The sequence below is a fragment of the Brettanomyces nanus genome, chromosome 4, assembly GCF_011074865.1.
Source record: "Brettanomyces nanus chromosome 4, complete sequence".
NCBI lineage: Eukaryota > Fungi > Ascomycota > Pichiomycetes > Pichiales > Pichiaceae > Brettanomyces > Brettanomyces nanus.
In genome coordinates, this window is record NC_052377.1 from 1,454,117 (window position 1) to 1,469,353 (window position 15,237).

The 15,237-nt window shown below is 40.9% G+C and overlaps 10 protein-coding genes across 10 annotated transcripts; 7 read left to right on the plus strand and 3 right to left on the minus strand.

The window, feature by feature from the left end:
* Positions 1-41: 41 nt before the first annotated feature.
* On the plus strand, positions 42-428 carry FOA43_003906 (uncharacterized protein; the record flags this gene model as incomplete). Its single annotated transcript, XM_038924154.1, has 2 exons — positions 42-52; positions 113-428. 2 exons carry the CDS (start codon positions 42-44, stop codon positions 426-428), a joined length of 327 nt encoding a protein of 108 aa, XP_038780082.1.
* A 78-nt stretch (positions 429-506) lies between these two features.
* Positions 507-2,051, minus strand: FOA43_003907 (uncharacterized protein; the record flags this gene model as incomplete). Its single annotated transcript, XM_038924155.1, has 1 exon — positions 507-2,051. One exon carries the CDS (start codon positions 2,049-2,051, stop codon positions 507-509), a length of 1,545 nt encoding a protein of 514 aa, XP_038780083.1.
* Positions 2,052-2,300: 249 nt separating this feature from the next.
* On the plus strand, positions 2,301-6,008 carry FOA43_003908 (uncharacterized protein; the record flags this gene model as incomplete). The annotated part of the gene is made up of 1 exon (XM_038924156.1): positions 2,301-6,008. One exon carries the CDS (start codon positions 2,301-2,303, stop codon positions 6,006-6,008), a length of 3,708 nt encoding a protein of 1,235 aa, XP_038780084.1.
* Positions 6,009-6,150: 142 nt separating this feature from the next.
* CPY1 (carboxypeptidase C) lies at positions 6,151-7,815 on the minus strand (the record flags this gene model as incomplete). Its single annotated transcript, XM_038924157.1, has 1 exon — positions 6,151-7,815. The coding sequence occupies one exon, from the start codon at positions 7,813-7,815 to the stop codon at positions 6,151-6,153; it is 1,665 nt and encodes a 554-aa protein (XP_038780085.1).
* Positions 7,816-8,239: 424 nt separating this feature from the next.
* GAS3 (putative 1,3-beta-glucanosyltransferase gas3) lies at positions 8,240-9,715 on the plus strand (the record flags this gene model as incomplete). The annotated part of the gene is made up of 1 exon (XM_038924158.1): positions 8,240-9,715. The coding sequence occupies one exon, from the start codon at positions 8,240-8,242 to the stop codon at positions 9,713-9,715; it is 1,476 nt and encodes a 491-aa protein (XP_038780086.1).
* Positions 9,716-9,944: 229 nt separating this feature from the next.
* On the plus strand, positions 9,945-10,226 carry FOA43_003911 (uncharacterized protein; the record flags this gene model as incomplete). The annotated part of the gene is made up of 1 exon (XM_038924159.1): positions 9,945-10,226. One exon carries the CDS (start codon positions 9,945-9,947, stop codon positions 10,224-10,226), a length of 282 nt encoding a protein of 93 aa, XP_038780087.1.
* Positions 10,227-10,254: 28 nt separating this feature from the next.
* On the minus strand, positions 10,255-10,908 carry FOA43_003912 (uncharacterized protein; the record flags this gene model as incomplete). The annotated part of the gene is made up of 1 exon (XM_038924160.1): positions 10,255-10,908. The coding sequence occupies one exon, from the start codon at positions 10,906-10,908 to the stop codon at positions 10,255-10,257; it is 654 nt and encodes a 217-aa protein (XP_038780088.1).
* Positions 10,909-11,228: 320 nt separating this feature from the next.
* On the plus strand, positions 11,229-12,974 carry FOA43_003913 (uncharacterized protein; the record flags this gene model as incomplete). Its single annotated transcript, XM_038924161.1, has 1 exon — positions 11,229-12,974. The coding sequence occupies one exon, from the start codon at positions 11,229-11,231 to the stop codon at positions 12,972-12,974; it is 1,746 nt and encodes a 581-aa protein (XP_038780089.1).
* A 170-nt stretch (positions 12,975-13,144) lies between these two features.
* On the plus strand, positions 13,145-14,553 carry FOA43_003914 (uncharacterized protein; the record flags this gene model as incomplete). The annotated part of the gene is made up of 2 exons (XM_038924162.1): positions 13,145-13,149; positions 13,212-14,553. 2 exons carry the CDS (start codon positions 13,145-13,147, stop codon positions 14,551-14,553), a joined length of 1,347 nt encoding a protein of 448 aa, XP_038780090.1.
* Positions 14,554-14,606: 53 nt separating this feature from the next.
* On the plus strand, positions 14,607-15,053 carry FOA43_003915 (uncharacterized protein; the record flags this gene model as incomplete). Its single annotated transcript, XM_038924163.1, has 2 exons — positions 14,607-14,612; positions 14,793-15,053. The coding sequence occupies 2 exons, from the start codon at positions 14,607-14,609 to the stop codon at positions 15,051-15,053; spliced, it is 267 nt and encodes an 88-aa protein (XP_038780091.1).
* Between the last annotated feature and the right edge of the window lie 184 nt (positions 15,054-15,237).

The following is a 15,237-nucleotide window of genomic DNA, read 5'->3' on the forward strand; positions in this document are numbered from 1 at the left end:
CATCTCTCTATTTGTCGACTTCTCATTTGTTGAATATAGATATGGTTGCAAGGTGAGTGTTCTAACCTACTACTGAGATATATTTTGATTACTAACTAGCTTGTCCTTATAGTTGTAAGGATCAACTCAAGCAAGTTGCCATCTGCTTACAAAGATCACCATGTGTGATGATAGAAAGAAATAAGCCCAAGGAGTGCGTGACAAATCCGGAACTTTTAAAGGATTTACCGGAGCTCTGTAAGGCCCAGCTAGATACGTTTATGAACTGTAAACGAGGCATCGTGGATATGAGTAAGCGAATGCGTGGTAACGGAACCTTGAGTACTGGTAAGTACGATGAGCAATATAAGAAGTTGTGTACGGGAAATTTTGATCCTCGTGAAGAGATGGACAAGTTGAAGAAATTAGATGCAAATCAGACATCTTAGCCTGATTCTATCATTCGTCTTGTATATAGATTTTTAGTTAACACTAGTAATGTTGTATTAGTTTGAATAGTTTTGTATTTACGAACACTGCTCGCCAAATTCGACAATCTTCCGGATGAGTTCATCCACAGTATCACTTGTTATCATCGGTGAATTGAACACTGCCCTAAAGAATTCTCCATGATCCTCTCCGGATACAGAATCGTTAGGATTAGGGGCAAAATCGATGAGGAATTCTCCAGAAGAGTGCAAGCTATGTGCGATATATCTGGTAATCTTTGTCATTTCGGATCCTGAACACTTCATGTCCGGAGTAGGATTGTAGTAGAAGCATACTTGAAGACATGGAGGAGGGTTATCAGAAACATTCTTAAATCCTGGCATCCCAGATATCCGATCGGCAAAGTACTCGGCAATATCGTAGGCATGATCCACTCTTTCGGTATAGCCCTTGGTACCATACCAAAGCCATCCAAAATAGAACTTGACGGCATCTGCACGTCGTCCACAACCCATAGTACCCTTAGCCAAGTCATAATTCTCGTTTTCGTCTACCACATTATGGAAAAGATATGGTGCAAGTAATGAGTTGGCTTGAGTGAACACTCTGTTGTTTGGTACTAGCAAAAACGAGCACGTCGTAGGAACACCAAGCATTTTATGAGGATTGGAAGTGATTGAGTCTGCAAGTTCTGACCCCTTCAATAGCTGTTTTCTAGTGGTACTGAAGATGGCATTGCCTCCCCAGGATCCATCGATATGAAACCAAATATGGTACTTTTTGGCAACTTTGGCGATCTCCTCAAATGGATCAAACGATCCGAACACGGTGGTTCCAGCGGTAGCACTCACATAAAGAGGTGTAAATCCACTCATAATGGACTTCTCTATAGTCTCCTGCAACGAATCCACACACATTCTTCCCCTGGAATCAACTGGAATTTTAAACACAGCATTTGCACCAAGTCCGAGAAGAATAGCGGCCTTCTCAATACTATAATGTGCGTGGACGCTGGTATAAATGGCAAATCTCTTACCAAAATTACCATTCAATTTGGTTTCAGGAAACAACAAACTACGTGCCATTTGTAAACTGGTAATATTAGACCAAGAACCGCCATTGAACGTCAAACCACCGGCTTTAGGACCAGTAAATCCGAATAACGAAGCATATTTCTGTGCAACCTTGAGCTCGATCACAGTAATTGCAGGTGACACGGTGAAGACATGAGAATTGGTATTTAAAACAGAAAGAAGAAGATCCGAAAGCATACCCACGGGGTTTGTGGAGGCATAGAGTTTATCCATAAAGCCTGTGTGCCAGGTATTAACTGAATTATTAAGCACTTTCTCAAATACAGCGACTATCTCTCCCGCGGGATCGTTTGCATCCTTCTTGATCGATCTGTCAAATAGATTTTCCAGGTGATCCAAATCTAAAATGCCGCATAGTTCCTTGGGATCTTCAAATCTTGGACCTATATTCTTCTTGCCGGCATCAGTATCCTTAACATGGTTGATCACTAGCTCCAGAGCGGGTTTCAATATTTTCTCTAACTCCTCCGCGCGATTCTTCTCAAGATCGCAAATGATCTTGTTGCTTACTGTAGTATCGACTGTCATCACATCAACAAAGGAAAATCCAGTAAAGAGCAGAAAAAAAAAACTACGTCTGAAATCTCGAATCTTAGAGCTAAGAAAATGGAGATAGGCCCCGTATAAGTTTTGGCTCCTGAAAAACTTATAGAAAGAAAGGCGTTGAATCAAACTAAGACTAAGATTAGTTTGTGCTTTTTTCTTTCCGTTTTTCTATCATTTTTGTAGCTGTTGTTATCTGATCGGCGGTATATCGATTCATTTTAGAATGGAAGGATGGAGAATGCCAACGATAACGATAAAAAGGACATTAATGGACCTCAGAATGCTGATCCAGATGAGTTTTTCCATCTGTCCATCGAGGATCAAGAGGTAGATATGTCCGAGAGATCACAGGATTCAGGGACAGAAAAGGTAACAGGTATTCCAACAGATACTGAGATGGAGCCTTTCTCACTTGAAACTTTAGGGGTGAAGTTTGTGGAGCAGAATTCTTTGGAAAGAACTGTTGCTGAGCAAGCGGATAAGGCGATAGCGGAGAAGAGCGTGGAACTTGAGAAGAAAAGACTAGAAAGAGCTCTCAAGAAGTTGTATCAGCTACAGGGTAAAGTGAGATCATTAAGATCAAGGTTGGATACTAGCTATGCTCGTATCTCTGAAAAAGATAGAGTTAGACATCATATCGATGATTTGGAGAAAGGAGATTTGATACAGGCTGTCACCGATGTGAAGGAGATTAGAGAGAGGCTTCATCAGGCGGAGGTTTCAATTCGTTCCCAATCTTCAACTCTACGGGGAAATGTTGAGAAGGATGAGAGTCCAGGAAAAGATGTGACTTCCACTGATCGTGTAAAGCGACTTCCTGACGAAACACAGCAAGAATATCTTATAAGAACAGGTAAAGTGACTGCTTTTGGTAGTGCAAATGGCTTTATCGAAGAGATCGATGACGATAATGAAGCTGATAAGGTGCCTTTACCTTCGCATCAGAATTTGCATGTTCCAGGGTTGGATGATGTTTCAAAAGAAGTGAAGGAGGAGAATAATGAATCACAACGTACTGGCCTTCTTGAGAAGAGTGTTCTCGATAATAGTGAGGGTGATTCTCACGATGATGCTGATTACGAGGAACCTTTTGGTATTGGAGAGAGTGGTGACGAGTATGAAGAGGACAATTCTACTGTTGATGATGATGATATAGATGTTTCCAAGCCTCATAAAGAGGGTGAGGATGAGGACTTCAAAAACATTGATGATGGTGAAGAAGAAGTATTTCAACGTCGATTGACACAATGGACTGCGAAGAGGTCATCATTGCGTACTTTGAAACGCCCCGATTACGTTGATGACCTTGATAAGCCTGAGTGGGAGAAGCCTCATCCCGTTTCCAATGATGCCATTCTTAATGATGAGTTTCATGTTCCCGGTGATATTTATCCGGCGCTTTTCGATTACCAAAAGACAGGTGTTCAATGGCTTTGGGAGCTATATTCACAAAGAACTGGCGGTATCGTAGGTGATGAGATGGGTTTAGGAAAGACAGTCCAGGTCATTGCCTTTCTTGCTGGTTTACATTATTCTCGAAAATTAACGAAGCCTGTCTTAGTCGTCTGTCCCGCAACTGTACTAAGTCAGTGGTGTAATGAATTTCATAGATGGTGGCCTGCTTTCAGAACAATGATTTTGCATTCGATAGGCAGTGGCATGTCCACAAAGAAGCGGACGCATGGTGATTTAGGGAGCGAAGAGGAGCGTTGGGACGAAAATCTAGAAGATGAAGGGTATGGTGGTCATGAACGCAGTTCGCATAGTATTATGAATGAGCATAATGCTAAGGAGCTGATTCGAAAAGTTATAAAGGATGGTCATGTTATCATCACCACTTACGTTGGTGTTCGGATTTATGCTAAATATCTTCTTCCAGTACATTGGGAGTATGTGGTTCTTGATGAGGGCCATAAGATTCGTAACCCCGATAGTTACATTACACTCACCTGCAAGCAGCTCAAAACACATAATAGAGTCATTCTCAGCGGTACTCCCATTCAAAACAACTTAGTGGAGTTATGGAGTTTGTTTGATTTCATATTCCCTGGAAGGCTCGGTACTTTGCCAGTATTTCAGAAGCAGTTCTGCATTCCAATTAATCTCGGTGGCTATGCCAACGCAACCAATGTCCAAGTACAAGCCGGTTACAAATGTGCCGTCATTTTGAAGGATCTTATTTCACCATACCTTCTCCGTCGAGTTAAGGCCGATGTAGCACAGGATTTACCAAAAAAATCTGAGATGGTTCTATTTTGTGAATTGACACGTCGTCAGAGAACCATGTATGAAAATTTCCTTCATTCTGAAGATTTGCAACGGATATTGAAAGGTAAACGGAATGCATTATATGGCATTGATGTTTTGAGAAAGATCTGCAACCATCCGGATTTGGTAATTTCGATGGATAGTAAGAAGGCTGCCACAAAAGAAAAACCTCAATATAAAACATCTGCGGAGTTGTCTGAATTGTCAGGTAAGTTGCATGTTGTCAGCATGTTGTTACGGTTGTGGAACAAGGAAGATCGCAAAGCTCTACTATTCACACAGACACGCCAAATGTTGAATATATTTCAAGACTTTATGGAGAAATTGAACCAGGAAACTGGTAACACGTATGGCTATTTAAGGATGGATGGCACCACACCTATTTCCGAAAGACAGAAGCTAGTGGACTCGTTTAATAATAACCCGAAGTATAAGGTCTTTCTTTTAACGACACGTGTTGGTGGATTGGGGATCAATTTAACTGGTGCTAGTCGTGTGATCATTTACGATCCCGATTGGAACCCGTCCACTGACATTCAGGCTCGTGAAAGAGCTTGGAGATTGGGTCAAAAGAAAGATGTTACTATTTATCGATTAATGGTTGCTGGATCCATTGAGGAGAAAATTTACCATCGGCAAATCTTCAAACAGTTTTTGACAAATAAGATTCTTAAAGACCCGAAGCAGAAGCGATTTTTTAAGATGACTGACATGTATGATCTATTTACCTTGGGTGATCAGGACACTAAAGGTACCGAAACTGCAGATCTTTTTGGCGCCAGAGAAACAAATTATCAGGGGAGTAAAGAACGGAAGTCCAGATACCTAAGCGGTGTCAGAAGAAAAGGCCACAAGTCAACTAGTTCGGAGAAGGATGTTGACTCAGATGATTTTCTGGCGGTCTCTCAAATGAAGGGAGTTGCCAGTATCCAAGAGTATGATACAGGAGAGGGTAGTAAGCCAAAGGGAGGAAATGGTAATGACGATGATATAGGGCTTGTATCTCAGATCTTCAAACGTTCAGGTGTGCATTCTGCCCTTGAGCATGACTCGATATTGGGTCGCCCAGAGGGGTCTAGCTTTGTGGGAGCGATTGAAAGTGAAGCAAATCGAATAGCCAGAGATGCTGTTGAAGCATTGCGAGATTCGCGTAAAGTGGCTAGGCGTTCAAGTGTTGGAGTTCCGACATGGACTGGTCGTTTCGGTTCGGCTGGAAGGAAGATAAATATGAGACCCACTGGTGGGCAGCGTTTTAAGCGCAAAATACTGCCAGGTCATTCTGATTCATCTAGAGGCAGAAACGCTAGTACAGGTGTTGCTATCACTCATGGTAGCTCAAGTTTATCGTCCTATTCGATTCTTCAAAGCATGGAAAATAAATCAAAAGATGTCGGCACTTTACGCCCTATTGACGGTCGAATCAGTCGTCGCAGTCCCAGTAGCACAGGTGCCGTTGATGATTCGAAAAAAACAAAGGACTTGATTACTAGGCTTAGTGGTTACTTGGCAGGTGTTAAAGATTATTTTAGTACGTCTAGTGAGATTCTTGATCATTTAAATATTGATGTCTCCGACGAAAAGGAGGTGAAAATTCTCCGGTCAATGTTGAGGTCCATATGTAAATGGGACAAGGTAAAGAGGGGCTGGGTGCTTAACGAAGAGTTCAGATAGGATTGTTATAAATTTGGGTATTCTTGATTATTTATTGTTGGTAGAATAGATGTGTGTTAAACTGCAAAAGTGTGTATATAAGAAAGCAGCTATAAATGAAATCCAAGAATAAACTATGAGAGGGAGAGCGTGGATATAATGATCACTCTTTACTTTCAAGCAAGTTATAGTCACCAGAAATCCATCTGTTCAACATAGTCAAAGAGCTGACTGGTTGATCGTAAGGAACCATATGTCCGCCATCAAACATTCTGGCAAAAGTGAAAATATCGTAGTTTCTAGCTTCACCGATATTCTTCTTACCAATTGTTATATTCTTCATCTCAGCAACCTGGAACTCCTTATGTCCTTCCCAAGGCAAAAGAGTAGACCAAGCCTGGTTTCCAAGCCAGTTACAGATAAAGTCCTTATCTCCAGCATAGATCAAGACAGGGACTCTATTCTGCAAAATTGTTAGGACATCTTTATGGAATGGTTTCATCCAGTCTCCTGCAAATAGGAAATTTCTGTTGATGTCCATGTTACAAGATTCGTATCTGTCGACCTCGGCACCAAGCTTCTCCTTGACATAATCCTGGTTCAAGTATTCGCCAATGTAATCCAAACCCTCGTAGCAAAGATCATTTCCTTCGCACATCTTTCTCACATCGTAAACGTTTCTGCCAGTCTTCTGGTATGGACCGAGCTGACCATTGTTGCAATAAATGGATGCTGGAACGCAAGAAAAGATAGACTCGGAATTGTAACACGACTCAATCATAGAAAGACACCTTGGAAGGGAGTCAGACATCGACTGGCACGACGTCTCGTCTAAAACCGGCTTATAGCCGTTCTCATAAGTGCAAGCCATTGTCTCGTATTCTGGGTACTGATTGAGGGGATCGGTAAGACCGTTACCAATCATCACGGAAGTCAAATTGAAAGATCTATCAGGGTGTGAGAGGATCTCGGAAGCAAAGGATGGAATGTAATGACCACCATAAGATTCTGCAGCCATGTGGAATGGAAGGTTCAAATACTCTGGGAACTGCTGGAAGAAGAGCTCAAGAAAAGCGTAGACGTCCTTACCAGCAGCAACAGTATTAGACACTGACTGAGAAGAGTACGAGTAACCAACGTTAACTGGTTGATCCAAAAAGATAACAGAAGCATTGCTATTCCAGGAATATGGGTTGTAAATTGGCTTCAACTTTTTGCCGATAGAAGAAGGACCCAATTCAAAGAAAAGACCGGTGAGGGAAGAACAGCCGGGACCACCATTCAACCAAAGAATAACAGGGTCATTCTTTGGATCATTTCTGCTTTCAAAGAACCAGTAAAACCAGTGCTTGTCTTCTTGAACGTCATCCAAGTAGCCAGAATACTGTTTGGTAGTATCAACACCTAAAGCCTTAGGATCGGTCTTCTTAACACGCAATTGATAGTCGGCGAGCTTGTCGGTATTTGTGACGTGGAAATCCCAGAAAGATTCTGGTTTCTTGTTGATCTTGAATTTTGGCTGACTCTTCCATTGCAATTGAGAAAGAGTGTTAGGATAAAGCATCTCCATCTCATCCCAAGTCTCCTTAATCTTAGAGTCCAACTTGTCGAAAGACTCACCAGTCAATTCAGCAACTTTCTCTAGCAAGCTCGAAGATTTTCCAGATCCCTTTTGCAAAGCATCCTTGAGAGTGTTCCAAGTAGAATCCAATTGAATTGGTCTCTGTTGCTGGTCCAAGCCCAAGCCCAAGCCCAAATCTCCAATGACAGAGGCAACGGTAGAAGATGCAACAAGAAGGGAAAGTAAAGCGGTAGAAGTAAGCTTCATTATTTTCTAAAGAAAGATAAAACAGACAAAATAAACAAAAACAATAGTAGGCAATAAGGAAGAGTAAAATATGATATATCAATTGGAGGGGCGACTCCGATAAGGATAACAAATCTCCAGTATTTTTCTTCTCTTCTCAGTTTGCTTTTCTATCGTAAACGCACTGTACCGCTTTCGGAAATAATAGGTGCCGTTTGAAGTGATGAGAAATATAATAGTGGCATAATCACGTGATTAAAGTGGGGATGAAATACGGAATGAAATAGGTAAATATATTTCAAGGGAGTCAGTCTGTTTATTTCACTAGCGCGATCGCTACATGAGACTCTTGTATCCTCTTTTTTTGACAACATCGTATATATATATTGTACTTTGATTCTTCAATCCAGTCACTCGTTATTTCTCCATATCCAATCCTTTCGTTATGGTTTGTTTTAAAAATAGTGTTTTCAAGTCGATTTGCGCTGCTCTTATGTTAGCAGCCACTACCGAGGCTATGATGCCTATCAAGATTGTTGGTAGTAGATTCATTAAGCCTTCGTATAACAAGACCGATGAAGGTGAAGTATTCTTCATCAAAGGTGTCGATTATCAACCGGGTGGATCTTCCGCTTACACTCAGGATGGCAAGACAGACGTTTTGTCCGATGCAAATGTTTGTCTTAGAGATGCTTTTGCACTTCAGCAGTTGGGTGCAAATACAATTAGAATCTACACCATCAATCCCAGTATTAACCATGATAAGTGCATGTCAATATTTGATGCCGCTGGAATTTACGTGTTGGTGGATGTTAACTCTCCTTTCTACAACGAGTCATTAAACAGAGATGATCCTGATACCTCTTACAACTACTGGTACATTCAAAGGGTGTTCCAAGTGATTGATGCTTTCAAGGGATACTCTAATTTGTTGGGTTTCATCAGTGGTAATGAGGTTATCAATGATGAATCATCCGCTAAGACTGTTCCTCCTTACTTGCGAGCTGTTCAAAGGGACATGAAGCAGTACATCTCTAGCAACGCAAACAGAACCATTCCTGTCGGATATTCTGCTGCTGATGTTGTTTCTATGAGAGCCGCTACTTGGGAATACTTCAACTGTAATATCGACGGTGAAGACGACGACGATTCGAAGGCCGATTTCTTTGGTCTCAACTCGTACGAGTGGTGTTCTGGTACCTCCGACTGGAAATCAGCTGGTTACTCTGATGTAAACAGCACTTTCCAGGATGCTACCATTCCAGTTTTTTTCACTGAGTATGGTTGTAACAAGAATACACCAAGAACTTTTGATGAAGTCAGTGAAGGTGTCTTTGGAGGATTAGTCAACACTTTGAGTGGTGGCTTGATTTACGAGTATTCCGAAGAATCCTCCGATTATGGCTTGGTCGATATATCTTCGGGTGATTTGGAAATGGAGGACGACTTTGCAAATTTGAAAAGTCAGTACGCCAATTCATCCATCCCTGTGATCTCTTTGGATGAGGTCGAAGAACCGGATGTCTTCAAATGTACCGCCAAAAACATCACATCTTTGTACTCTAAGTTTGATGCTGATTTCGATCTTCCAAGTCAACCTGGTGGAATTCCTAATCTCATTAAGTATGGTGTCAATAATACCAATATTGGTAAGATGGTTTCCCTCACTGATAGGGCTACCAACTATTCTATCTCTAACAGTGATGATGATGAGTACTCCAATGTTTCTATCTCTATCGATTATCATTATACCATAAGCAACTTGGACACTTCTGCAACCGCTGGTTCTAGTTCTGGTTCCGCTGCAGCTACTAAAACTTCTTCATCCTCTTCTAAAGGCGATGCCGTGGCTGTCGGTTCTCCTTCTTGCTTTGGTGCTCTTTTCGCTGCCGTTGGTTTCGGTGCTCTTGCCTTATTGTGATTGTTTGGAATTGTTTCTTCTTTACATTCTTTTTTGTTTTTACTTTATGAACTTTCTTGATTACTTTAATCTAATCTGTTCTTTCTCTGTTTTTATTACTATGAAATGTATATAGTATTTGATTCGTCGATCGTCGTGATGCTCGCGTATTTTTCACGTTTTTTAGCCTTCTTGTAGTTTTGGCTACTCTCTGCTCCTTACTATTCCACCTCTTCAATCAAACATCATTATGACTAAGGCTACAGATACTGCATTGGCTTTCATTACAATCAGTTCCATATACATTGCCTTGTGGGTTGAAGCTATTCCGCTACCGGCTCTTTTGCACGATGAAATTCTCCCAGTGCTTCCATGGTGGGCCCTCGTCTCCTATGGATGTTACTGTTTGTACAGTCTAGGTTACGGTGTCTACGTACTTAATGATAGGGAAGATAAGTATCAGGAATTGTTGTCACAAATCTCGGAAGCAAAGGCGTTCATGAAGAAGAATGGTGTCGACGTTAAAGAGTGAATAATATAGAAGTGTATTGCGAATAATACTACTTACTGGTTTGCTGCATATAGACATCCGTGTAACCTTTAATATCCCTCTCTATGAGTTTATCAATCCTCCGTCTAAGTAGTCTTTTTTCTTTCTCCATTTGCTTCTTCTTCTCAAACTCTCGGAGAACCTGTAATCCAATCGGCATTTCGTATCTCACCTGCGTCTCTCCTTTCTTGGACCTTAACTCCATCGGAATATATTTTATATCTAGATTTCTAGGGGCTGGGTCGAATCCAAGGGGCCACTGCTCTTTAACGTCATCTCCTTGCTTTTCCAACGCTTGAACGGCCTGCAGCGTCTTGGTCTTCCAAAAATCCAAGTCCTCACTAAACAAGTCCCATACACAGTTCACGCATCCACTCATGCAGCAGCTGTCTGGCTCCACTGGTCTCTTGGGAACCTTCACCCCTGCTATAATTTTGTTTATGGCTCTGTAAGACACGTCTCTTCTCGAGGACTTGAGACTCTTATTATCAGAGCTGAACACCTGGTCATAAGTTGGTGGTTGTATTCCGTGAAGTGGGTCAAACAGCATTTTCCTCGGTTGCTCTCTGAACCTCCTCTGTCGAGCCAAAATGTTTTCATCCGCTTGACTCATCGAGTGTTTTGTGGACTCCATAGACAAGTCGTAAAAGCTGTATCCGGACATAAGTCTTCGCCCAAGTCGTGTATTTTGTACTGTAATCTTTCTCATTGCATTCTATTGCTCTTTAATAAAGATTCTGTCTCACTAAGCTTAGGTTTAAATAGTTTCCACATACTATATATATATATAGTTTTTGCCTGAAGATCATCTCCGATCCGGAAATGCCATGCCTAACCTTTTTTTTTGCCTGCCCCACTAAACCTGACATGTTTTCTATCACTATTTAATTTGCCTTTGCCTTTGCCTTTGCATTCTTCAGTTGACTTCTACTTAGGCATTCTTGACCAATTTTCATTTTCTCTGGATCAATAATACATTTCATCATGATCATTCGTTTCAGATCTAAAGACGGTGTGTTCAGAGTGAACGCAGAGGCTTCAACTCTTTTTGGGGATCTGCTGGCCCAGTTACTCTCTAAATCTCTCCCGGATGTTGATTTGAATACCGTTAAAGTATCGTCTGATTCAACAAATAGTGATCAGACATTGGCCAGCTCATATGAAAGGAAGACGGCCGCTGAATTGGGGCTAGAAAATGGCGCCATGTTATATTTGACGTATGCAAAGGGTGCGAGTGGAACTAATGGTTCTGCTGTCAGTATCAATGGAAAGAGCGAGCCTGTTAAGGTTTCCTCGACTACTGTTGAGATAAAGTCAACAACTACATCTTCCGACCAACTATCTATTGATGATAAATTGGATAAAGATAAAGGATTAATTCAGAGAAAGAGATCTACCTTCTGTAGACACAACGAAAAGGGGATGTGCGAGTACTGTTCGCCTTTACCTCCCTGGGATAAATCATATCAGGAGGAGCATAGCATCAAACATGTTTCTTTCCATGCCCATGTGAATGAAGTCAATACTCAAGTAAACAAGACGGAATCCATCTCTTCGTACATTGCACCACTTCACCAATCGAATTTCAAAATCGATAGGCACTGCATAAATGGGCATAAGCCTTGGCCGAAGGGCATCTGTTCGAAATGTCAGCCTCCAGCAATCACTTTACAGACACAGAAATTTCGGATGGTCGATCATGTGGAGTTTCAGGATAGTGAGATAGTTAACGATTTCATTAACGCCTGGCGTCTTTCAGGATCCCAAAGAATCGGTTTAATGGTGGGGTCCTATGATAGATATACTGAAGTTCCGTTAGGAATTAAGGCCAAAGTTGAGGCCATCTATGAGTTGCCACAGTTAGATAGAGAAGACGGTCTAGTTTTACAGAAGTGGGAGGATGAAGATAAAGTTATTCAATTGGTACATGATATGGGATTGGTACCTGTTGGTATTATTTTTACCGATTTAATTGATGCTGGTAAAGGCGACGGTTCTGTTATTTGCAAAAGACATAAAGATTCTTTCTTTCTATCATCTTTAGAGTTGATTTTCGCTGTCAAGTGGCAGATGAAGTTCCCGAATATTTGTAAATGGTCTTCTTCTGGTACTTTCTCATCAAAATTTGTCACCTGTGTTATCTCCGGTAATACGAGTGGTCAAATCGACATCGAAGCTTATCAGGCTTCTGAAAGTGCCGAAGGTTTAGTAAAAGCCGATCTCATTTCTCCTTCCACTCATCCTAATCAGGTATTCATTAATGAACAGGATGAGGAAAGATATGTGCCCGATATAATGTATAGAATGATTAACGAGTACGGACTGGAGGTGAAAAGAAATGCAAAGCCAAGTTTCCCCGTCGAGTATCTTTTGGTGTCTCTCACACATGGATTTCCAGAGGCCCCATCACCGTTCTTTAAGGATTCTGAAAAGTTTGCTATTGAAAGTAGGAACTACATTGATGAGGTGGCTACCATGTCTGATATTAAGGAACACTTCAATATCAAAAATGATCCAACTGAGTTCACATCTAGGCTTAGCAATTTCCATCTACTCAACTATTTGTTGAACAATTTGCAAGTTTTGGGTGCTCCTGAACGAGCTTTAATCATCAAGATAGTGAAGGAATTTGCTTCTGGTGACGTAAACACCGCCAAAGCTGATTCGTTCAATCTCCTAGAGTCTCCTGGTTGGAAATCATTGAAAATGATAGTGGATATGGGATACTAGTTTTAATAATCAAATCTTAGCTATATATGGTCTTATTTTCTTATCGTAATTACTGTTTGGAGCGATTAGAAAACCATGGTTTTTTTTTTAGGAGTACATAATCTTTTCTTTGTTCAAGAAATCCAAAGTCTTATCAGTTCAGGGTATGAAGAGATTTAGTGCAAAGAAAGATGCGGTGCTAGCGCATGAGGAAGACGATCAGATTGAGAAATTTGTTGAGGTACGCCCGGATGCAAGTACAGACATCCAGGCTCGATCTTCGTCGTTGGAGATAAAAACTCCTCTATTACAAATAACTACCGGGAAATCATATGATGCTTTTGCTCATGAAGATGAAGACAAGTTTCCTGACGGAGGTTGGAGGGCTTGGACTGTAGTTTTAGGCTCGAGTCTTGGATTGATGACTGTGTTTGGAATAATGCAAACCATTAGTAGTATTCAAGTGTTTGTGAGTAATAACATGTTGAAGGATGTGAAGATGTCGGCCACTTCATGGATTTTCTCCCTTTACATGTTCTTTAATTTGAGTATGGGTATAGTGGCTGGTCCATTGTTCGACATTTACGGTATCAAAAAGGTTCTTATACCTGGTATGCTACTCAATTGCATTGGTCTATATGCAACTGCGTTCTCTACCAAGCTTTGGCATTTTATTCTAAGTTTTGGATTCGCCAGTGGTATTGGTTCTGGCATGATGATGAATCCCCTTATGTCTGTAATTAGCCATTGGTTCCTTAGAAGAAGAGGAATCGCCAACGGTTTTGCTCAGGCTGGTTCTATTGCCGGCGTATTGTTTCCCATTATGCTCAGATCTCTATATCCAAAGCTCGGTTATTCTAGTTCCATGTGCATTATGGCTTCAATTTGTGTCTTTCTTTGTTTTCTTAGCTTCTTCCTTGTTCAGGATCGCCGAAGTGTCCTGACAGACAAGGACACGGTTAAAGGTAGGTCGCTTTGGAAAAACATCCGTATGGTATTAGACTTTAGATCTTTCAAGGAGAAGCCGTTTTCTTTGTTGGTAGTGGCTCTTTTCTTTAACGAGTTCTCTCTATTACTTGTCATCACCTATATCGGTACCTATGGAGAAGTAAGAGGGATGTCCGAATCGGATTCGTACCTTCTAGTCACTGCAATGAATGCTGCCGGAGTTGTTGGTAAACTTGTTCCAAACTACTTTAGCGATAAGATTGGTCGGTTTAATGTGATGATTCTTGTATCATCAATAATGACCATCTCTATTTTTGCTCTATGGCTACCCTACTATAACAGGGCGGCATTGTATACTTTTTCGTGCATTTATGGGTTTGCATTCGCCGGTTCTTACTCGATGACACCTGTTACGATCTCACAGATATCTCTTACGAGACAGTTTGGTTCTAGGTATGCCACCGCCTATCTAGTCGTGGCCTTCGGTAATTTGATTTCCATGCCCATTGGTTCTCAGTTTATTAATCAGCAAACCATTCATGGTTATAATAATATGATTATCTTCGCTGGTTGTACAACATTGATTGCCACAACTTTCTTCATTCTCTCTAGAACCTCGATTGTTGGCAGATGCCTGTTTAAGTTTGTTTAGATCATTCCGAAAGGTCTAGCACTGTTTGTCTGAAGGGGTAGTAAATATTTCTTATGCAAGTCTCGTTAAACCATGTTGCTTTGAATAGAGTTGCTTATTTATCTGTAGTGAAAAGAAAAAAGGCTTGGATCGTACTTTCCACAATTGCTATCACGAACAGCAACGAATTTGCGAATGTTAACCCCACATTCATCAACTATATAAAGTGGTCAAATTCTTATAAGTAACTTCTCTACAAGACAATGAGTTCTAAATTATTCGTTAATCAGTTACGTCTACTGCATATTGGTTCAAAACGTCAAATGTCTGATACTGGAAGAAAGAAATTTACTGACAAAGTCTCTGAAGCTGTTCAGCCTGAGAACGACAAGTCTGGCTATCAAAAGGTGAAGGAGTCAGCTACTGATGCTGCAGATAAGCTTGCTAAAAACGTTCAAAAAGATAGTGACAAAGGAGTGTTTCAGAAGATCTCCGATACTCTCAGCGGTAACAAAAAATGAGGGATATAGCCCAAGATGATTATTTGTTATTTGCCATCACCGATTTCGAGTGTGTGATCACTTACTTATTCAACTTCTTTTTCTTGAATACATATTTTCCATTCTAAAAACTCATGAAAGTAAACCAAATTGTAGATCTGAGTGACTAGTCAGATTTAGTGCGACTGCAAAGTTTGTCGCGATG